The sequence below is a fragment of the Xyrauchen texanus genome, chromosome 36, assembly GCF_025860055.1.
Source record: "Xyrauchen texanus isolate HMW12.3.18 chromosome 36, RBS_HiC_50CHRs, whole genome shotgun sequence".
NCBI classification, from domain to species: domain Eukaryota; kingdom Metazoa; phylum Chordata; class Actinopteri; order Cypriniformes; family Catostomidae; genus Xyrauchen; species Xyrauchen texanus.
The window spans coordinates 5730178-5754882 of NC_068311.1; the positions used below are offsets into that span (position 1 = coordinate 5730178).

Genomic DNA, 24705 nt, shown 5'->3' on the forward strand with positions numbered 1-24705 from the left:
CCTAGACTTTAAAGTATGTGCCTGTATATTAATTACATTTAAAAATAAATCTAACCAGAGAAATAGAGTAAAAAGTGTGACATCTAGCCCCAATCTCCCCTATAGTATTAGACAGCATATTGGTAGGCCTATATTTTCTAGTGCTAGTGTTGGCATGATTACTTCGTAACTTGTCAAACTTGAATAGAGTTGCAACGTACTGTATCTGGATTTGATTATGGAAAATGTTTCTTTGAAACCACACAAACACGAGCATTAGTCATTAAAGAGCCAGACCTCTGTGTCGCCTCCATCTCAGTCGTCATGCTAATCAATTGATTATGACCCTTTGCCACTTCTTTACCCGCCTAATTTCGAGAAGTACGCCTTACGTCCGTAAGAATGTGGCCCTGTCAAACCTCTTCTGTAATCATGTATTGTGGCTGCAGCTGACAGCGTCGCCTGCTCCGCCTTTGCAATTCTAATGAGTGCTCATTTATCAACTGTTGACGGTGGGACAATCCACTCAATGTTTAAATCTGCTGATAATATCAAAAACATGCACTTGCATTAATCACTTAGCAAATTACTACTTAGCTGTCTATCACATTAGTTTTGATGCTACGAGGTAACAAGATTTGTAGGCCTACTCTGCACAGTTATTGAGATATTGTGTTTTCATACAGCATGTTTTTAAAGGGATAGTCATTATTTTGTCATTATTTTCTCACCCTCATTTTGCTCCAAACCCATATCACTTTCTCTCGGAACACAAAATGAGATGTTCTATAGAATGTCACGATCACGGTTTTCCATACAATTGCATTTGATAGTGACCCGCTTTAGGTCGTTAAGCCAATGTTTTTGTGTCGCTCTGGTCAGAATGCTCAAATAAACAGAGCAATGTTTTGAAAGCGCCACAGAGCCACAAGAGCTATGTTTCCATACAAGATGCAAATTTAATTTTTGCGAAAAACATCTAGGTTATGGTTGTTACCTCCATTCCCTGATGGAGGGAACGAGACGTTGTGTCGAAGAAGCGATGCGCGAGGCGCTCAAGAGAGACCCCTAGTGTCGCTTCTTCGACACAACGTCGAAGTGAGCGACAGACGGAGAACCATAATATCGGAAAAACAATGTGAGTACATTTTCATCCCATGTGTTCAAAAGAACAAAATAATCACTCCTGGAGAAATTGTAGCCACTGTGAGTTTTATTTTTTAATTAAATACGGTTCGGAGGACACAGAGAAAACACTCTAGAAACACTTGTCTAATGTCTGGGAGCGACAGCGCGTCACACATTTCTTGGAGCGCTAGGAGTTCCTCTTAAGTGTCAATAAACCTGATTTTTGGCACAGTTCAAGTTTGTATTCGATTTATTTGCTCTGCAATCTCTTCGCAGGCTTTGGATTTTCAGTACACTGTTATTTCAGGCTGACCAGAGCAACATTTCAGATGCAATGATTGGTCTGCTGGTTAATCCAATTATGAATGAACTATTTACATTATTTTTTTACATTTATTCTTGTATTCCTCACAAATTCGATCTCTCTTGTATTCCTCATAAATGTGTTTCCATCATTGTTTATTCTAATTATTTCTTATCAAATAAAAAAATTAATCCACCTCAAGCGAGCATATAGGTTTTTATGGTCATTTTGGAGATTTTATTTGCCTCTTGGTGTTTCCATCCAGTGTTTTTTAGGCAATATCCCAAAATGTGCATGGAAAGAAAATGTGGATACACAGCTTATGTTTACACTTTTTGGGAGATCAACCTACAAATGTCTTACTTATAGTTGTCTCTAAATAATCTTTTAAATAAAAAAACACATTTAAACAGGCATTTCGTTTTTGATTTTTGTATCCTTCTTGTTGTTAACAATTCGCTGTACAGTCATTCCAGTCATTTGAGCAATGGTTTAATTTAACTGGTGCTGTCATTAATAGATTTACATTTACTTTCATTGTTCTACCATCAGTCCTGTTTGGATGGTAAGGATGACAAATGCTGTAGATTCTACACACATTATGCACATACAATTTGAGAAATGTACAAACTATGAATTTCAGCTCTTGGGTTTGCTGTAGAAATTGTCCGACTGTGGGTATTACAGTGGTATTTCAGATATCATCACTGCACCATGGTACCACCACAGTACTTTTTAAAAAGTTGTATAAGAGAGGATAGCTCATATTACCAGGTTCCTTATTTCTTGAGGAATAGTTATTTTTATAGGATGGCTCTTCTTCGTTCCAAACTCAAAAGACCTTTCTTCCATTGAACCCAAAAAGAGTTATTTCTAGCAGAATATCCAAGCAGATCTTTGCCATACAATGAATATGAATGGTGACCACAGCTGTCAAACTAGATTTTTCAGTCTGTTCCTTATACAAAGATATTGTCTTGCTTCAAAAGACTTGGAATTTAGTATGGATGCACCGCTAAGACCTTTTCTCTTCCGATCCGATCGGAAATCTCAGTATCGGCCGATACAGATCCCGCTCCTATACCAGTCTTATTTCTTTTTGTATAATCGGTTTAGAATATCTTCACATTATTATGTGGAACTAATTGGGAGTACACTTTAATATGTAAAGAAAGACAAAACTCTAACTACATATTATTTCAATATAAATGTATAGCTTATTAAGAAACTTTATTATTAACTACTTTACTGGATAATGTAGCGCAGAATTAACAGTAATTCCAGCATAAGTCATCAGAAGAAAAGAATACTTGTATTTGGACTTTAAAGGATTTAGATCTTTTTTTGTTCAATTTAGTTGTAAGATATCAGCTCACTTTTCATTCACGCAGTTATTTTTTGGAACCCATTCAACTTAAATATTATTATCATTTGTAAATAATAATAATAATAATAATAATATATTATAATAGTAATATATAGTAATATATCTCAGTCGTGCACCTATAACATTTAAACCCTCAGGCTTTTATTTTGACATTCTGAACTCTCCAGGAAGTCGTCTAAGTGTGTCTGTTTGTAGGCAAGTTCACAGTAGTTTAATTCGCTTCTTATTCAAATTCTGGTAAAAAAAATTAAACATAAAAATAAAATAAAAGCACCTCCAGTGCCATTCTAAATGCATATTATATGTGAACCGAACTTTTGAGCATCAACATCAGAGATGTTGTTCGTGAGTTCAAATATTGCGCACTGTACGAAGGCTAAAAATAGCTGCGTGTATGTGTGTAAACAGAGAAGCGCCATTCACTGATGTGCTGGAGCTGCGCGTGCATTTTATATAATTACTAATTAAACACAGCCTTTTGTGATTCACAGAGCTATTGCACATCTTCAATTGGCTTGGAATAAAACGCACGAGTCATATGAACTACTTTAATGGTGTTTTAATGGTTCTTTTATGTCATTTTTTTGGACCGAGACCCGATCCGTCTAAAAGCTTCAGTTATGGACCCAATACCGATCCAGGTATCGGATTGGTGCATGCACAAGTCCTGTGGACTACTTCTATGATGCTTTTTTTTAATTTTATCACAGACTGATATCACTGTGATATTGGAAACAATAGGTTGACTTTTCTTTATCTAAAATCAGTCTGCGCTTATTGAAATTCGACAAGTTCCCCAAGTGACCAATGCATAAGTGTTGTTGGGCATATGGGTACACGTGAGCTCCATTTTCTGAGTGTAATGTTCACAGAGGGACACCAAAAATTGGTTGTTTTCAACTGTACAGGCTGTAATACAGTGAAGAGGTATGCATATTTTATAAACTCGATCGCCTAACCCAAACCTAAGCATAACCATCAGTGGAGTTTTTTTCTTTTTCTCCTCTTTTCTCCCCAATTTGGAATGCAGAATTCCTAATGCACTCTAAGTTCTCTTGGTGGCATAGTGACTCGCCTCAATCCAGGTGGCGGAGGATGAAACTCAGTTGACGTCTGAGACGTCAATCCGCGCATCTTATCACGTGGCTTGTTGAGCACGTTATTGCTGAGACCTAGCGCATGTGGAGGCTTTACGCTATTCTCCACGGCATCCATGCACAACTCGCCACGCGCCCCACTGAGAGCGAACCACATTATAGTGACCATGAGGAGGTTATTCCATGTGAGACTACACCCACCCTAGCAACCAGGCCAATTGGTTGCTTAGGAAGCCTGACTGGAGTCACTCAGCACGCCCTGGATACGAACTTGCAACTCCAACCATCAATGGAGTTAAAATTCTTTATACAATCATAGGGTACTGGAACTTTCGGAAACAACATGCCGACTTCCCGTGCGATCATGTTACTTAACAACCCCTGGTCCCCATCCAATTTCATTGTATGGGAGAGGGCAGCTTGGAAAGTATACTTGCTAATCTTCTCCTTTGGTTTTCCTCGGAAGAAAGAAAGTCATACAGGTTGGGAACAACATGATAGTGAGCAAACAATGGTAGAACTCTAATTTTTGTGTGAACTATCCTTTTAAATCCATTAAATGCAAGTTAAATTGAGAGCTAGACAGGCAGGCACAACTCCGAAACAATGACTGTGAAGGAAGCCGTGCAGATGCAGGGAAGTCTAATCAAATTGCTTTCATTAAGTCTGTTGAAATGACAGAAGCTTTTACTTCACTTCTATTGGATTACCAGGAATGCAGCTCTCTTATGACAATCTGCATTATCGAAACAATCTCTCTCCTCCTCTTTTACTCTTGTCTTTTTCCTCATGCTCTCTCCTCTCTCTCTCTCTCTCTCTCTCTCTCTCTCGCTCTCTCTCTGTCTCCCTCGCTGACTTTCTTGCATTCTCCCTCTCTCTGTCTCTCACTCGCTTTGCAGATGGGATGAGCTCGTGAAGACGGCAGAGTGCTTTGACAGTCGTGTGTGAGAGTGAGCTGGAATTCCCACCATACACAGATCATTTGGAAAGAAGAATTCCTCAAGTCCAGGAATATTTGAAATACATTGTCAAGCTTTGGTTTGAAGGTGCCTACCAATAAAGGTAAGCTAGTCAAGTGAAAATGATCTGTGTCTGGATACATGCATGTTAATGTGGATTCACAGGGTTCCAGACTAAATTAATGACTTAGGAGCCATTTGCTCCTAAACTTAAATATTAAGGAGCCAAACGGCTGTTTTTAGCAGCAAAATAACAGATTTTCTCGATACAGAATTGCTGTTCAGAAACAAAATAGTAAGCCAAAGAAAAGGAAGTCAGCTGATAACCCATTCATTGAAGGTTGAATAACAGTATGTTGAGAAGATACGTTTGCATTCCCATCTGTCTCATAAATGTTCACAACCCTTTCATAATTTATAGAAATATAAGAGATACATTTTTTTATTTATTTAGTACTGCTCTTCAGAATCACCATTACCGATATTTACATAAAGTATAGTATGCATATAGTGTGTCTGTATATACTATGCATATGTAATAATTGTGTACATGTCCCTCAATTGTCCTGAGTGTCAAAAGCTTGATAATATATAATTTTAATTGTTTTAAAATATTAAGAGTACAAGAGTGCACATTTAATGAAATCCCAGATGCAGTTTATTGTGGGATTAACTCCAATCCCAATCAATAATTACCAGAAGAAAAAAGTGGTACACAATATGGGACTTTTAATTATAAAGAAGCCAGAAATACACATGGGACTCTTATTTTGAAATTTCTGCATTCCCAGTTGTGATGATTCGTTGATAAAGTGAATCTGACAAAAACTGCTAACCTGATCTCCTGAGTTCAAACCCTCAGTTCTTTTTGGGTGATTCATGAGAAAGATCCGGTTCAAAAGAGTCATTTATTCATGACTCTCTCACGCTGGGTTTGTTGTTGCGTCATGTGTGTTGCAGCAAGCTCATCAGAAACAGAACGGGTGAAAAGCGGTGATATAAAATATATTAAATAACTCACAAGATGATATCTGACGAAACCGCATATGAACGCACACTACCCGACTTTTCCACGCATTTGTGACCATTTTAGTCGCAGTCTGGAACCCTGATTCAGGGGTGTCACATTTACAGTCTCAAATTATTAGCTTTTGGTAGCATGTCAACTTTAAACTCAACATGAATTAATAATGACCATATGCACACTCTTGGAGTTATTATACATGGCTCAAAATTAAATTAACAAAATATTTTATCAAAATGGAATCTCCTGCTCCCTTTCTGAAACGACTTTAAGTTTCAGTTGACATCACGAATCCCTCTTACATTTTGACAGCTTCCCTCCTATCACCTAAATACAAAGAGGTAATATAACACCAAATTATTTGCATGGCAATTAAGCACATTTCTCCCCCTAAATTCAGATTACTGTAATACATCTAGGCATTTCACTTAGTTTATTTTGTAATTCCCTTTTTTATCAGTTCTTGTTCTCATTATATTCTCATTATTGTAATCCAGTAATTTGACTGTATTTCTGTAAAAGGGAAAACTGTGATGCAATGATTTTGATTTAAATCTGCAAATACTACCATAACATATAAATACTTCACCATTTAATAATATATCATTATTTTTCATGTTTAACATTTCTAGCAGTGCCTAATACAATTACACCCATCACATTTTTTTTTTTTATATTCCAAAATAATACAAAAATGCTCACACTATGTGAGGCTCACCCCAGAGGAGAATGTAATTGGTTTGTGTCAACATTACCATCTAAGCTCTCCTCTCAGCTGTGATTTGGCAGAGGCCTGCCATGCACTGGAGAGTTCGCTGAATTGTTTGCCGAAATCCACGGTGGTACACTTGCCCTCCAAGACCTCGACTGGTTTGTTTTTTCCATTCTTGGCACTCTGAAGCTCCCACATAATTACATTCTGACAGCCCGATGGACAGTGCATATGTAGAATCCACACCTCCACATCATGAACTAATCCACCACCATTCAGGACCACGGACAGCTCCCGGCTGACACCTGCTTAAACGTATCCTGACATGACAAAAGCAGTGTAATTGTCCTAACCAGATGCATTATAATAAGATTCCAGCAACAAGCAGTTTGTCTGACCACAATGAACGTGAAGTTGCTGCGAGCCACGGCCCAGTCACAACCAATCAGAACATATTTGATATTTAATGTACTGTTATGAAGACCAGGATTTTGGACCAACTCATTTTGGGGGAAATGTGCTTAATTATCATTAAAATATAAACAAATCTTAATGTTCCCCAAACATATTGCTTTATTTGCCTTATGTTAAACATATATTTTTTTTCTTCCTTTTTTGGGGTGAAAGTTTGGCTGGCAATATTTTGGTGAGATTCACACTTATTGACAGGCCCAGATGGAATCTGCAGACTTTTTCCACATTTTAGAGAACAATGTGCAGAATGGATAAAAACATAGTAAAATTTATTGGAATGGAGCTGAGTGTACTTTACTCTTTTTGGTAGCTGAAAGCATCATGGTGGTGGTGTAGTGGGCTAAAGCACTATACTGGTAAGCAGAAGGTTGCTGGTTAGATCCCCACAGCCACCACCATTGTGTCCTTGAGCAAGGCACTTAACTCCAGGTTACTCAGGGGGGATTGTCCCTGTAATAAATGCACAGTAAGTCGCTTTGTATAAAAGCGTCTGCCAAATGCATAAATGTAAATGTAATGTAAATGTCATGATATTAGTCAAAATATTTAAGAAACAAACATACAAGTGGTGTGGAATGCGTAGAAACGTAATGAATGAGAGATGTCGCAATTCTGCGTTCTGAGTTTTCTGCAGAGTTCTGCATGCATCTGGGCATGCATATAGGCTATATGTTTACATGCACAAGAACATGTCATGTAAATGGCTTAAACAGTTTTTCTTCATTGGGGTAAGGTCATAAATGGTTTAAGCACTGATTGGCATGCATAGATTTTTTTATTATATATATATATAATTGAAGGTTGACAGAGTGATTGAAACTAGGCTGCTATCTAAAGTCTTTTAGACTGCATCTAAGGCCACCATTTTTCTCAATGGTGATTCTCATATTCATATTACTATAATAATAGAAGCTAGTAGTTAGGACAATATCACTTTGTCTCAAACAGGTTGTTGTGTAGCAGCGCATGTTGATCTAGCAGACAGAAGGAGGGAGGGGGGTTGGGTGACAGGAATTCAGGCGCCTGGCTGTGGTTGTCCCGCTCTACACCAATCTGTCTCTCTTGGGCCTGTGTCCAGCAATGCCATGGCCTCTGAGCAGGAGTCACTGACCACCGTGGTCTACACTGAACTGTGGCCGAACATGGAAGGAGATATTGATCATGGGAATTAGGCTTCTTTGTGGCGCCTGTTGTATCAATAAAGGAGTAGGTTTGAAACTAAAAGGTTTAAGCTGTATTGCCTGTACTGGTTGAGTTGCAAGGGTTTTCTCTGATGGGTTGCACAATTGAGGATTTTAATGGAATTGCGTGTGATAGACTACCCGATTCATTTAGATATATGCCAGTTATAAAGCTGTTCTACATCATTTGATCATTATTTGGTGAATTACTTCTGCCATGGTCAATAGAATATGTACACAATCATGACTTAAATTAAATTCAGCTTACCACCTGCTTTCCACATGTGGTAATAGCGTAATGTTTATTGCAATAGCACAGAGTTTTGTGGATAAAATGCAATCGATGATGGCCCTTGATATAGAAAGGAGTGTTTGGGTGATAAGGAACAACAAAGACTTTATTTAAATACTCAAGATGCAACGCTATTTTAGCACTGATTGCGCCTGCTTAAAATAGATAGCGTGTGGTTTGCTAATAAGATGCAGGTTTTTGTGCCAAAGTACCATGCAAAAAAGTTGTACAACTGTTAATTCACCTCATTGTGTTTCTCAAAAGTACAGTATCAAACTGCCAGATGTACCATGCCTCTATTGTGTAAACTTTAGCTACAAATGTCCAAGAGTCACTTTTCTTTTTCCATTCTCAGCAATGCTGGGTGATTGAGATGTCTATGCAAATGCCTGTGATTTTTTTATTCTAGCCAAGGAGCTATTGATTGAGAATTCAATGGTTGCATTGTAAAATGGAAGCTTATTGATTTTATTTACCCCTTGCTCCATGCCATGCCTTTTGAGAGGTGTGAGCGTGAGTGATGGCAAAGTGAACCAAGACAGGCGTTATACATCACTGGTTATTGGTTTGACTTTCTCAGACTGGGTATCTGTAAAAGAGAGAATATTTGATCACTCCAGAGACCGACAGACAGATCGGACTGTGAAAGGATGGACTAGTTCCCATTATAACTAATAGTTCCCACAGCATATCTAATGCATGGAAAGGAAATCATTGAAAGGACAGAACTACATTTTTAGGAGGGTTTTTTGGAACAGACACCAGACCGTGGAGAAGTGTAATCCGGTCCATGGGATGATTTGTGGGAAAAAATGCAGGTGTCAGAGCTGGTGCCAAAGCTACAATCTGCAGTGATAAATTGCACTTTTTGACTCTTTGAATTTAAATTACTGATGAAGAGATGAAGTTTAAACCTAAAATTGAGTGAAAATGACGATGAATGGATTCACAAAAAGATGTTTTCATAAAATAATGCAGATTTTTAAAGTGCACACTTTATTTGAAACATTGTGGCTATAATTTTGAAGCAGTGTGCATTTTAACAAATAAGGAGTGCCGTTGTAAGTGCCTTACTGAACCCATGATTTTTGCATTTTTTAAATAAACAAGTTGATATTATTTTTGTAGAAATCAACATTATGCCACAAATGCTGTCAATTGAGCTTAACTTGTTTTGAACCCAGAACATTCATTTGAACTTTTATATTTGGTCCTCGCCAAACTTGAATATTACATCCTTGGTGTTGATCATTCCTATGCATGGGTGCACCACTGTTTAACAAATTAAAACATGCAGCCCTTACAAGGTGACGTTGTTTCCAAACTAGCCCTCAACCTAAAATGAGCTGATGCTCCGGTTTAGAATAAAACAAATGGAACATTTCTACGTTGTAGCAGGTATGCATGATATTCTATGTCTTTTATTCACAATAACAGAAAGTAATAATTTGGCATGGACTGTCTTATCTGACAATGAGGAATATCTTATACATTATGTTGCACTGTGCAATAATTCTCTGCTGCAAGTTCTGGCAGTTCTTCACTTAAACATCACTCCATGTCAGCTAGGCATTTTTATTAGTTTGTATCATAGGGACATAATACTGCATTAAGTGTAATGGTAACTCCATAAATTTTAGGCCTGAATGTGCCTCTACAAACATAATTAAAATGTGATGAATTGTCGGTTCATAAAAGCTTTGTGTTTAATGAATGGGACATTCTGAACCATGCGTTATATTTCATAGCAGTCGTCTTACTCTCAGTGAATTAAAAAAGAAAGCTTGGCTACTTCTTGCATGGCAGGAATGTCACCTCCGATAAATGGTACATTGTTTTCCTAATTAGTATTTGTATTTTGAAATAATCACATATTGGATATGTCTTATTGAATAATGATTTGAAGTATCAGACCATGTCAAAATGATAATGGTATGATGCCTGGGTGTTTTCGATGAGGAAATATTGAATATTCATCTTATAATGTATCTCTGTAGCATTTATAAACATGTGGCTTATCTATCTATCTATCTATCTATCTATCTATCTATCTATCTATCTATCTATCTATCTATCTATCTATCTATCTATCTATCTATCTATCTATCTATCTATCTATCTATCTATCTGTCTGTCTGTCTGTCTGTCTGTCTGTCTGTCTGTCTGTCTGTTGCTATGTAGCTGTCTGTTTGTGCTAAGACAACAGTGCTGATTTTAGGAGTTAAATTATTAGATTCGTGAAAACATTTTTTTGAGAAATATTCACATTCCTTGATATAAGTGATCCAAATACATACATCAGTGTCAAGGCAATTATGCTTCATTAAATATGCCCAACTTACAAATATGTGGTAGCACTTTATTTTACAGTACTGTTCTACATTTACATACCATATAATTACAACAACTATAGTAATTACTTGGTACTAACCCTAACCTTAACCCATATTAAGTACATTTAGTTACCTTATCCTACTCAGTACTTTCATAGGTAAGTACACTGGAAGTTTGCTGAAAGTACACGTACTGTAAAATAAAGTGCAACCAAATATGCATCTGAACCACACACGAAAATGGATCTTATTCTTTTCTGTCTGGCAGTAATCAATGGTGTCATGGCAGCCAACACAAACCGAGCAAGGTGTACTGCCATCCTAGCTGGGCCTTCACTCCACCTCATTATGTTCCTCATGTGGATCCTCTGCACAGACTCAGTGGACACTCAAGGGCAAGGTAAGAGAAAGTGTTTTGAATTTATATGGCGTTTGTTCCTCAAAAATGATTCAATGGGATTACTGGTGCTCTGTTTAAGATTGTTTTGACTTTGTTTGTAGGGTTTAGGCTGTGTTTCCAATTCCATGCTTCCCTAGGTGATGCCATGTTTACGTGATGTCATACACTTGCATCTGAAAAAAGGAGTTGTGTAATTGGAGTTTCCAAGTTGGAAGTCTGACTTCAAGTGGTGTAGGTAGATTGATAGTAGGAAGTTGGAAATTCTAAACCTCCAAGTTGAATGTAATACAACATTAAACCCTGGATATCCACGTAGAGCCACCCCTTTTGGAGTAAAGCGGGGCTTTACTCTTACTTTTTTAAGTGTAAGCACATTTTACAATTACAATTTATTAGCACACAGGAGAGTGCATCAAAATGTTTTGTCCCCACTATTTTATTAATCACTGCTTCATTTTACTACTGCTACAATTTTTTTTACACAGTATTCAGTGTGACTGCACGACCTGCACACTCCAAGAAACATTACCGCGACCCTGACAACGTCCACGAGAACCAGTGCAAGTTTAAGTGCTCGAGATTTGGCAATAGCAATGCAGACATCAGACTCATTGTACATGTTAATTTTTGCAATGCTCCTTGTAGCTGGAAATTAATTATTGCACACTTACGAATGGGTACAAATTTGTCGCATATTATAATATTAAAATGCAAATGCGAATAAAATTCTTGCACTATACTTTATGTATACTTCAGTATACTACATCAGTGTCATTATCACATCAGTGTCTCACAAATTCATGCAACAATTTAAGTAAGATTGGTTTGATGCTCCTAGGTCAGTACTTCTATATTATTTATCAGTGCTGTAGTTTTCATTGTTAGTACAATAGCTCATACTGGATTAACTCAGTGTTTCCTTTATATGCCTTCACAAAATTTCAAATGGTTCATTGATATTCTTTACACAACGTAATGCTTGCTAGTCCCAGTCAGTGCACACTTTCTACATCGCACGCAGTTAAATGGAGCTTTTAAGATACGTAAAGGACCCCACCACATACTCACACGAATACACGCACGTACTAACACAGACATAACCATCTAGCAGTCCAACAAAGACTGTTCACGAGTGCTTGTGCGCAAAGGAGAAGCAGGATACCCGAAAAGGTAGACCTACCAACTTCTTGCAGAAAGTATTCAATTTAGATAACTTCTTTGAAAAGACAGTAGAAATATAACATAAGTACCAAAATTGAGTTAAACAAAAAGAACGTTTCCGAATGTCCTTAGGGAAGTGATGGTTATTATAATGTTTTATTATAAATATAGTGCAAGTGTTGTGGCATTAAATTATTTGACAGTTATTCATACATCTGTCTGGCCTTCCAGAGCCCTTCAAGTGTCAAAAACTTCTAGTAAATAAACACACATGAAAACCGATCTATAATGATTCGAAGGTCCTTATAAGATATTCCTCCACCGACGCGTGTAAATATGGATCATGGCTTGTGAATATCAATATGAATTGATCAACATGGCTGCTGCTATCCCAGAGCTAACTTTCAACTTTGTGGTTAGACAGAACACTTGCTGTATCTGAGGAATTTTTGTAAATGAATCTCTTCAAATGACTTGGTGACACTTAAGAATACTGTTACTTCAAATCTGCTTCATGCCAAAACACATTTCTCATTCTCACAAGTAGTTGCCATGTGATTGCACACTTTGGTCCAGTTTTAATTGGCATCTCCCATTGAGACAAGGCCACGTTGTCCTCTACTGTCAGTTCCTCTGCAGACTACCACCTCTCCAGCAGCCAAGCTTATTTATAGGAGAGACGCACACACACACACACACACACACACACACACACACACACACACACACACACACACACACACACACACACACACACACACACACACACACACACACACACACACAAACCCATTCACTTATGCTGCTCAGACTGAAAACAATTTGAGAAGTTCTCCTTTTCCCTTCATTGCCAAGTACCTCTGCCATCCACAAGGTTAATGGTGGGCCTGCTTTTATTTGTAGCTACATGGCTACAAATCAGTATTTTGTCTTTGTTTACAAGTAAAAGATATAAAAACGTCTTTAAAGGAATGTTCCGGGTTGAATACAAGTTATGCTCAATGGACATTATTTGTGGCATAATGTTAATTACCATACAATTTGTTTTTTAAACTCATCATTTGTTAATTTAAAAAAGATCAAAATTGCGGTAACAGTAAGGCACTAACAATAAAAAGTGAATGGGGCCAGTACATACTAAACATAAAATACACACTGTTTCAAAAATATAGCCACAACACTTAAACATTATACAGGTTAACATGGTTTTAGTGTGATAACATCATTTATTAACCTTTTCTGTTGTTATGGCAACGATATTGTAACATTCCATATGGAATGTTACAATATCGTTGCCATAACAACGTAATGGTGGTAAACCCTGGAAGTGATTTTGTCACACTAAAACCATGTTAGCATCTATATTTTCTACATCTTGTGACTATACTTTTGACACAGTATGTTGTTTTATTGTTTATGAACTGGCCCCATTCCCGTTACTGTAACCGTGATATTTGTGTTTTCAATCAACCATTCAATCAACATTATGCTACAAATGCTGTTAATTGTGCTTAACAGGGTGAGGGTTTAACATTCTGTCCTCATACGAGCTGAGACTGATTAATGGACCTCAAATGTGGCATATGCCAAAGTAAAATATGCAGGACGGCGATAGAGACAAGCTTAAATGAATGAGTGAGTGAGACTGAAATATACGAACAAGTCCTACATAACACATAACAAATCCTCTGGGATTCAGTAAAGCTTCACTGGACAGTGTTATTTGACAAAGCTGACATCAGGTTGCAGTGGTAGTTTGTGATGTGTGCCTGAGGGTTTTATTTTTGGTGCAAAGCGAAGAACTCGTCTGCTGTGTAGTGTCTATGAGCTCAAATATCTAGTCGGCGTTGCTCTGCAATGTCAGTAGGTTGACGTTTTCAGCTCAATGACTTGGGAAAGCATAATTACTCAAAAACTATTTGTCAATATAAGCTCAGGATTACGAGGGGCTTATAAAGTGCACTCTGTTTTATTAACACATAAAGATATAGTTTACCTTTAATTTATAATGTCATTCCATATACGTATGTTTTTAAAATGTTTTTATGTATATGGTTTAACACTGTCAAGTTTAAAAATGAAAAAAAAAAAAAATATTATATTCCAAGTCTTCTGAAGCCATATGATAAGCTTCAACAGACCAATATTTAACACGTTATTCACTGATAATGTTCCCATCTGCTGAAGCTCTGAAATATCTTTCTCGATCCTTTGAATCATTTCGGTATGATTCTCTTACAAAGCTATCAGATGGCTTTAAAAGACTAATTATAGCGCACAGGTTGCATGGACTACTTTAATGGTTCTTTTATGTTGTTTTTTGGAGCTTGACAGATTGATCACTATGAACAGTCATTGTTTGTAAAAGAGCTGCATGAAGAACCTTCACAAGTTCTACCCTGTGTTGCATGAAACAAAATAACAACATACAAATGTGGAACGACACATTGGTGAGTAAATAATGACAGATAGTTTGCCCTTCCCAAAAAAACTAAATTATATCGGAAAGGGTCAAGAAAGAGTAAATCAAATTTTTTTGGCCTTTTTTCTAAACCTATTTATTGCTCCATTATCCCAGAAAACCATGTTTCCTCTTTTTTATTGATAACTTCTGAGGACATCAGCAATCAATCTGATGCTAAATCTCACATGTCATGCCGGTTTTTAGATTTTATGTTTTGCTCTAGAATGTTCAGCCATGACAGAATTGCTTTTTCCGCAGTACCCGCAGACTAACTGTATTACAGGTCATCCATCTTCATTACCTGTGCTCTCTGGCTCCACTGTAGCTCTGTGTCAGGTTGCAGCACTTTGCTGGAGATGAGAATGGAACGCCCCTCACGTTTAATGTTGGGTCAGTGGAGATGTTTTCTGCTTGCGGTCGTCAGCGTGGATAACGCCAGGGTTTTGATTCTTGGTCTGCTGTAGGGAGACAGAGAAGGCTGTACCAGACTTTGATGTGATGGTAAGAGGGTATTCCTATAGTATTCTGTAGATGATGGCTGGATGTTTTGAATATGTTGCAATATTTGTATGTTTTCACAAGCACGGTTAAAGCTAGCTAGCTAAAATCCCATTAAATTCAATTGGGAGTGTTGTGGTTTTAGTTTATGTATGTTAGCTTTGAGGCCATTTTTGTGCTTGTGTACCCATAAAGGTTCACAAAATAAACTTTTTACAGATACTGTGTAGCACATTTAAAATGCTGTATTACTCTACCAGGAGAAGGGACCAAAAAGTGGTGTTGGCGTAGTGGCTAAAGCATCAGATTGTCGCTGGTTCTAACCCCATGGCCACCACCATTGTGTCCTTGAGCAAGACACTTCACTCCAGGTTGTTCCAGGGGGATTGTCCCTGTAATAATTGCACAATAAGTCGCTTTGGATAAAAGTGTCTGCCAAATGCATAAATGTAAATGTAAAATATTGATGACGTATCCAAATTTGTCCAAACTTATTTTAATAATAAAAAAAAAGTTTAAATATTGCTACAAAAAAAACCAAAAAGGCTACAAGCCCTTCAACATGCCCCCAATGTCCTGTTTCAAATGTAGTCTAATATGACAACACAGGAAGAAAATTGTGTTTGTCAAGTGAATTTTTTTTTTTTTGGTCTTGGAGTATTTAATACACATGCAAAGGTAAAATTCATTAATGTGGAACATATATAATTTTTATTTATTTATGTGCATTTTGGCTTTATTGAACAAGAAAGTAGAGAGACAGACAGTAAACTGGAGGGAGAGAGGAGGAAAAGTGACCTTATGAGCATGGATGTGACCCACTGTGCCATGGCTCTGACAAAAATTATATTTCAGTTAGGATGCTACCCTAGAAGGCAGCTGCCTATGTAGGCAGTAGGAATTGAGGTAACACAATATGTTTTGGAACATAATGCTAAATGAGTCCTCAAGAACAATCATCTTTCTCTGCCACACTGTTATTGTAGGAACACAAATGTTTTTCCACGAAGGATGCTTATTCTGTGGTGTGTCCTAATTTCCAGCACTTTTTGACAGATCTGGGATCAGTGTGACCTAAAGATTTATCGCCGCATTATGAAGTACAGTTGAAGTCAGAAGTTTACTGTACAAACACTATGTTGCTTCAGTATAGCCACATAATTTTCCTTCCTCATGATGCCATCTATTTTGTGAAGTGCACCAGTCCCTCCTGAGCAAAGTACCCACACAACATGATGCTGTTGGGATGGTTTCTTTTTTTATGGCAGTCTTGCAGCAGTGGCTTCTTTCTTTCTAAGCAGCCTTAAAGGTTATGCCGATATAGGACTCGTTTTAATTCTTGTGTACCCGTTTCCTCCAGCATCTTCTCAAGGTCCTTTGCTGTTGTTCTGGGATTTTTTTCTGAGGTCTCGGCTGATTTCTTTTTATTTTCCCATGATGTCAAGGAAAGAGTCACTGAGTTTGAAGGTAGGACTTAAAATACATCCACAGGCACACCACCAATTGACTCCAATTAGCCTATCAGAAGCAAATTGGCTACTTGCCTAAAGGCTTGACATCATTTTCTGGAATTTTCCAAGCTGCTTAAAGGCACAGTTAACTTAGTGTATGCAAACTTCTGACCCACTGGAATAGTGATATAGTCAATTAAAAGTGAAACAATCTGTCTGTAAACAATTGTTGGAAAAATGACTTGTCATAGCTATAGTTTGCTAATATGAAATCTGTGGAGTGGTTACAAAAATGAGTTTTAATGACTTCAACCTAAGTGTATGTAATTTTCTGACTTCAACTGTAAATTTCATAATAAAAACTCAAATAAAATTCATACAACAATTATATAAGCATTAGAAAAGGTTCAAATAAAATAATTAAATATGGATATGAATGGATTATAAAAGGTAAGTACCTTCTGTAAATGGCACTTGCACAAAAAAAAGTAAATGCACTGTAATTGAAGTACCAATCCATTGCTTTTCTCAGCCATGCAGCATATTGCTCTATATTTGGCGTGAGGTATGTGTAAAAGATTGCCATTTCTGCTTCAAAGCAAAACCTCTAAGCAGACTTTTTTACTCATCATATAATGATTTTGAAGATTCATCACAGAAATGGCTCACGGTCGACCATTAGCCGGTGGCCTCTTTCCGAGACAAATGGAAGGCTGATGGATTTCTGAGCGAGGAACTGCTGAGCAATAGCAATTCAAAACAAAGCGGAGTGAAAAACTTGCGTTTATCGTACTGTGAGTCAATTTGTAAAGTGTAGTGCTCTCGAGATATTAATGCCAGACAGAGACATGCCTCCATGTGTCTGGTGTACTGATGCTTTAAAATGTCAAAACATCTGAACTTAAAAATCCTTCACTCACAATAAAAGGAAAAAGGCTGGGAAAAAAGTCTGTTTATCATCACAAATGGCTATTTGTTTTTTTTCTCTGCTCAGATCCCTTTCTTTCTCCTTGGGCCATGAGTCATATTAACTGAACACATTAAGAAATCTCTAGGAGGTTTTCAGATGATAACTAGCCATCTGTATTCGAAACATGAGCCATTGAATAGAGCTCAGGTTCCCATTATAATCTTACCATTATGTTTGGTTTTGAAGTAATAGTTAACCCAAAAATGAAAATTCATTAAGTAATGAAAATATCAATGTGCCCCATGAAGCCACACGATAGCTTTGTGTGAGAAAAAGACAAAATGTAAGTCGTGATTTCCTGATAATCTTACCCACCACTGCAGTTATGAAAATCTCATTTACGGTCGTGTTCATATTCTAAAACGGCGAGTCGCAACAGTTTGAGAGCTGCATGGGATGGAAAGACTTTTTAAAGCAAATATCAACCTATCTTTTGGTCTATATCATTACTTGGTAGGGATGGGACAATATATTGAATTTCAAAATATCTAGAACCAAAACAAATGACAAACCAATTTGAGGCAAAAATCGCTATTTCAAAATTTGCAACATTGTTTCATTGAATAATGTGTCTTTTAATATCCTTTCTGTTCTTTAAGGTCAGTTGCCAATTGACAGCATTTGTGGAATAATATTGATTACTTGAAACATAGTCCTGTTTTGACTAGTCCTGCCTAGGGCAGTGGTGGCTCAGCAGTTAAGGCTCTGGGTTACTGATCAGAAGGTCAGGGGTTCAAGCCCCAACACCACCAAGACACCACTGTTGGGCCCTTGAGCAAGGCCCTTGAACCTATCTGCTCCAGGGGTGCTGTATCGTGGCTGACCCTGCACTCTGACCCCAGCTTAGCTTAGCTGGGATATGTGAAAAATAAATAATTTCACCATGTATATGCAGAAATGTATGTATAATGTGTGACTATTGATCAATTAAATTTTCTTAAAAAAAAAAAGCAAAAATCTGGATTCCAGTGAGGCACTTACAATGGCAGTGAATGGGGCCAATTTTTGAACATTAAAATACTCATTGTATGAAATGTTTCGTCATACGACAAAGGATGTGCGTTTTATTGTCAACAAACCCTAAAACGACTGTACAAATGACAATTTAAACAACTTTACAGCTCAAATAATACATGAGTTTTAACAGAAGAATTAATGCAAGTGCTTTTATAAAATTAAAAGCTTCACATTTCTGTTTAAATCCTTCAATAATTAACTTTCATTTTCCTCATTCACTTCCATTGTTAGTGCCTCACTGAAACCCAAATATTAGCTTTTTTTTTTTTTAAAGAATAGGAGGGACCAGTTGAAAACAATTTTTTTTGTAATCAACATTATGCCACAAATGCTGTTGATTGAGCTTCACTTGTATTGTAATGATATTACACTCAATGTAAATACATTATTTCAAACAGTGACAGATGATATTATTATTATATATAAAATTTTCTGATACACCATTAAACACTGGTTTAACACACACACACACACACACACACACACACACACACACACACACACACACACACACACACACACACACACACACACACACACACACACCAGAGCCCTTATACCAAGTATAGCCTACAAGTATAAGTCGTAACACGCTAGTTGACCGTTATGCTCTCTCAGATGATAGAGCCGCAGAGGTTGTTATCGCACTAGATACATGCACATTGATACCTTTTTTATCACACCGTGATAAATTGATGGATAAAGGATCTCTTAATGCTTTTTGATGTATAAAACAAGACCAAATGGGACTTGTGATAGAAATCAAGTATTTTCTGCCTATATAAGGCACAATTTAATTACCACAGAAGCACGTCAAGTCTTAAATATCACCAAAATGCAGAATGAGACATATTTTGTCAGCAAGCACTCTTCATGTGGATTTCAACAGTCAACCGACAGATTGTGGATGATTTGAGTTTAAGAGATTTAATGACTATTGCAATAAAAATGCAACCTATGTGGGTACTAGTTCTTTCAATTAGTCAACCTCCCAGTTAGACTTTGGGAAATGTTTAATGTTACTTGAATTGGTGATGTTAAGTACAGATATGACAGTGGTGGTAGATGCTGTACTGCCATCTATCGGCATTGATCAGCAGGATCGTCTCTGCTGCCCCCTCCATCTCTGGAATATCATTCGAGGATTCTCTTCTTCAAAGTTTAGTGAAACACAGCGGGTCATGCCATTTCAACATGGCGAAACACATTGAAGGTGTGACCAGCACCATATATAATAAAAACACTTTTTATAGAAAACTATGTGTTCAGTCTTCATCTCATGTGATCAGATCACGCTTCACAATGTGTAGGCCTACAACTTTTACAAAATTACTGAATGTGCCTTTAAATAACTTTATTTATCACACATAGTCATTTAAAGTGTTATTATGTCAAATCGTGAACCTCATATTGTACATTTAACTGAATCGTGAGGTAACCATATCGTCTCATCCCTATTACTTGGTATTGGCTTGATAGCAAGTCTCCGCACAGGCAAGCACAATTAAACTTTTAAAATCTAGTTCAAATATTAAGAATAAATTAATATTCAAAGTCAACCATTTTCAAGCTCGAATAGTACAATTTTACACTGTGAAACTTCGGAGCTCTCTGCTGCAGTCAGCTCTTGCGGTCCAGCTGTGATAAGCCACCGCCGCTACCACAATAATAGTGTACATGTTTTGGTAATTACTGAGAATAAATGGATGGAAAGGCCTGGAGAACAAGTGCGTCTTGGCAAAGGGCAGACAATGTTTTTAAGCTGCATCACAGAGTACAAGTTTTTGTCCAGATTGACTTTATTAGCTGGTGTGTACACTCTCAATGCAGGTGTCAAGACATGACTGGAAAAAACAATGCAGAAGAATCACTCCTTTGGCACTGGACTGATGTTCAGTATTCACCACATTGTCTTTGCCTTTCAGACGTCTCTATTCACTTCACTCTACGAAATCATTAAAAGCATTTAAAGATCTTAAATAGATAGTTCACCCAAAAATGAAAATTCGTTCATCATTTACTCACCCTTATGGTTGTGCCAAACCTGTATGACTTTCTTTCTTCTGTGGAACACAAAAGGAGATGTTAAGCAGCAGCCACAGTGACCATTGAATTTAATTCAATTGCACATTTTCTCCATGAAATGAAAGTGAATGGTAGCTGAAGGGTGAATGAATCGTTATAATGAATAGTTAGAAATAGATCTATATACAGTAGTTGAGACCAGGGCTAGTTGTCACACTTTTTACTCTGGTGAATATTTCTCAGGGTTTATTTATGAATGTCAGTTTCTGTATTGGCACATGCATTAAAGTCTTGATTGCACAAAGAAATGGAAAAGTTTCATCAATATTGCCCAGGAAAAAAGATACAGTTTATTGAACACACACTGACCTTTTATTATTGAGATGATGTCACACTATATGGGGTTAGTAAGAACCTGCCATCATAGCCTATTATAGGCTTTTTGGCTATATTTAAGAAGGCAAGCCAATATGAAACACCAAATAATTCATGAAACAGCAAAAATCGCAAAGTTAATGTTCAAAAAATGTTTTGGCCAAAAGCAATTGTATGTTATAAATTACATCATATAAAGCCTGAAACACTTAAACATGCCCAATATAATTTTGACAACTTGTTACTTCCTGACATTTAAGAAAAATACCCTTGTTTACTGAAAAATATGATGAAATTGGAACTGGCCGTGGTCTTCTCATATCGGTGCAATTTTACAAATTCCAAAAGTAAATTAAACATAAAAATCTATACAGATATAAACAATCTTTATTGCATTTTAATATGTAAATATTCTGAGTAATTTGCAGGAATGTAATATTTACATAGCTTATTTCTAGCAACTGGAATAATATAAAGTTTAAGCAACTGAGGCCCTCTTGTGGCAATCTATTAAACAACAAATGCTTTAAAACTTGTCATGCCCATTACACGCCAACATATTCATGCCAATCAGTGGTTATATAATGAGCCTTTCTCATGGGTTAGCAGACCTTCTGAGAGGACCAGCTGTGTATGCATAATGTCTGTGGTCATTGCCAAGACTTTGTTCTGCCTATAAATAAAACAGTGTATGTAACAAACAATATTCTGCAAAACTGACCTAGCTCTCAAAATGTGATATCAACATTTTGTGTGCTTTTAGTCAATTCATTTTTATGACAGTAGTTGCTGTTACCACAGTTTTATTCTAGTAACTATGAATTTAAAAAACTATGATTGGAAAACTATTATTTTATTTTATTTTAGTGTGAAATACTCCATTTGTATTTACTGATTTGTATTGTTGTATATGTAGTAGTCCCTAATGGTAACCACTAGTCATAATATGCCACCAAAAGAAGCCAAGTAGAGACCCAACCATTATAACCATTAAAACCATCAGAATTTCTGTGAGGGTTTCCATTGTTATATCAGCAGGGACTCCTTTCAAAAAGTTAGTATGACTTCCCAGACTTGTATTGAAATAGATACCAGAGCCATATAGGAAAACACACTAGGAAAACAGTATTATTGAGACTTAAGTATAGGCTCTTTTGTCTTGGGCCAGTAAACAACCATGCAGAACACCCTGGCAACCACCAAGAGCACTTAACCATTTTGGAGCTATATGTTGTTGTTTTTTAAAGTAAGACATTTGTTAAGATTCTTCACAAGTTATCCTTTTTAAAGGATAAATCAATAAATAAGTCAATACTTGCTGCAGGCCTCATGCATGCGTGTGACTCCAATTTATAACACTAAGTGGCACTATTGCCCTGTTTCACTGAAGAAAACCTCACAAACATACAAAACACAACCAGTAAAACAAACATACAGTGAAATGTGCATATAAAACATACTGAACGAAAAAAATACAAATAAAAACCACCCAAATCCCTCACGAAAACATCCCTCACCTTTTCATACCTATAAAAAACTACCATTTATGATGAATACACATATAAACATGCTTCGTGCCAGTGTAGCTAAGGTGTGTGTGTGTGTTTTCTTTTTCTTTAAACGGGGTCTCAAAGTTATATATTTCACCTCTCACTTCAAACTAACCCCATTGAATTTAGCTCCTTCTGAAATTGCCTCTGTGCTCAAGCTACCATTTCCTGTATGACATATTGACCGGAGTGGAACAGGGCTTTTCTGTCATTACCAGACTTCATAAGGTAGACATACTGCGAGAAACATAACCCAGTCTGGCCGCAAATGACTTCACGGCCACATTTACGAGCTACCGTTTGAATCGGTCGTTGAAGATGTCTTCCTCATTTCAACGTGGGGATGACCTTGTTGTCACATACCGAATAGACGGTATATGATACCGACAGCAAATCTTGATTGTTGCACTGCCTTGTCACTTGCAGAGCTCATGAAACATTACAGAAGCTTGCGAACACACAGGAGGACCCAGCGGACCTTGGCATCCCGTTGCAAGCCCCATTGACTACCATCTCTTATGCCTGGCTATTTCAGTTTTTTTTTTTTTTTTTTACATAGGAATGTTGATGATCGTCATTTCCAAATAAATGAAGAGGATGGAGTGTATGCTCACTTAAAAGGAAAGGAAAGCTGTTGGCGCAATACTTGTTTTTGATGATCTTGTAAAACAAGATGGCCTATAATCAATGTGCACCTTTCACATCAACAGAGACAATTCTATATTGCACTGAAGGAGAATATTATTTTTGTAACTGCGCTCTCAAAGCTCTTACTTTAGACATCTCTGGCCATGCAATTTTCCCACTTTTTTTTGTAATTTTATGGCTCATTTGTTGGATATGCAATTGCTTTTTGAAATGGAATTCAAAAATTCAAATGGAATTTGACTTCTGAGAAAAGTGGCTTCCCTCTTGAACCAAAACGTGCTGGGTAAATCTAATATGAGAGCTTTGATTGGCACTCACGTCCTTTCCTGAGAATAAAAAACAAAGAAGTATGAAGGAGCAGGCCGTTACTGATGAGACTCGTCCTCCGGGAGATGTTACAATTACACAAGAAAAGCTTCTGTGCAACCTTTGGCCTTTGAAATGTGTGCCTGAATGTTGCTTTGTCCTTCCCCTGAGATTCCTGTTCTCCACTGGGACCTTGTGTGAGATGTCCCCTGACCCTTGTGTTCAGCCTTCTGGAGCACCCTATAAGCTAACGACTCCCTTTCTCAAGATTAGAGGCGATGTATCCGTTATTATCGTGAAAAATCTGACCTTTCACTTTGATTCATGATCATAAATGAGCTTTTTGTCAGGTCAGGCGGCAAGACGGATGAAAGCCGTGACAATCAAGCAAACTGAATTTGTGTTCCACACTGTAATGTACCGTAAAAAATTGCATGGATCCACTCAATGCACACGGGTATAAAATGTCAATGTTAATGTAGATACAGATGATCATATTATACCTGTATTGTATTTTTGTCCCTTTCTGTTTCCCCACAGAACTTACCAGTGTTTCTCAACTGGTTTTGCTTTTGGATCCAATATATATCCAATATATATATATTAGACATCAAGTGTGGTCCAACACAGTACCAAAATGTATGATTTTTGGTATTCAGATGTTTTTTTTTTTTCATAGTTTGACTGTTTAGTTTCTAAATGTCTCTTGAATTTGAATGGTTTAATGCTTTTTTGCAGCCGATAACTCATAAAACTCATTGTGTTCAGCACAAACCATTTTTATAGTTTCTTCTACCAAGTGTCAGATGAATTTGTGCTGTTTGATTGGACTCACGTCTTTCACATAAACAACAAAAGATATGGAAAGCAGTTTCTCTTCCCCGTTAAATTGGTTAGCCATATTTTACAGCCTGATTTCATGAAAATTACATGACTGTGGCATCATCGTTGTTGAATTATATTATGTGGT

General features: G+C 37.1%; 1 protein-coding gene across 1 annotated transcript in view; it reads left to right on the top strand.

Moving 5' to 3' along the window:
• The first annotated feature begins 4835 nt into the window (after positions 1-4835).
• robo2 (roundabout, axon guidance receptor, homolog 2 (Drosophila)) overlaps positions 4836-24705 on the top strand; it is a 572271-nt gene continuing 552401 nt past the window's right edge. The window contains exons 1-2 of the mRNA XM_052106908.1: positions 4836-4957; positions 11139-11270. Coding sequence (XP_051962868.1) covers positions 11153-11270 — 118 coding nt within the window. The 5' untranslated portion in view covers positions 4836-4957; positions 11139-11152. The remainder of the gene's footprint in view (positions 4958-11138; positions 11271-24705) is intronic.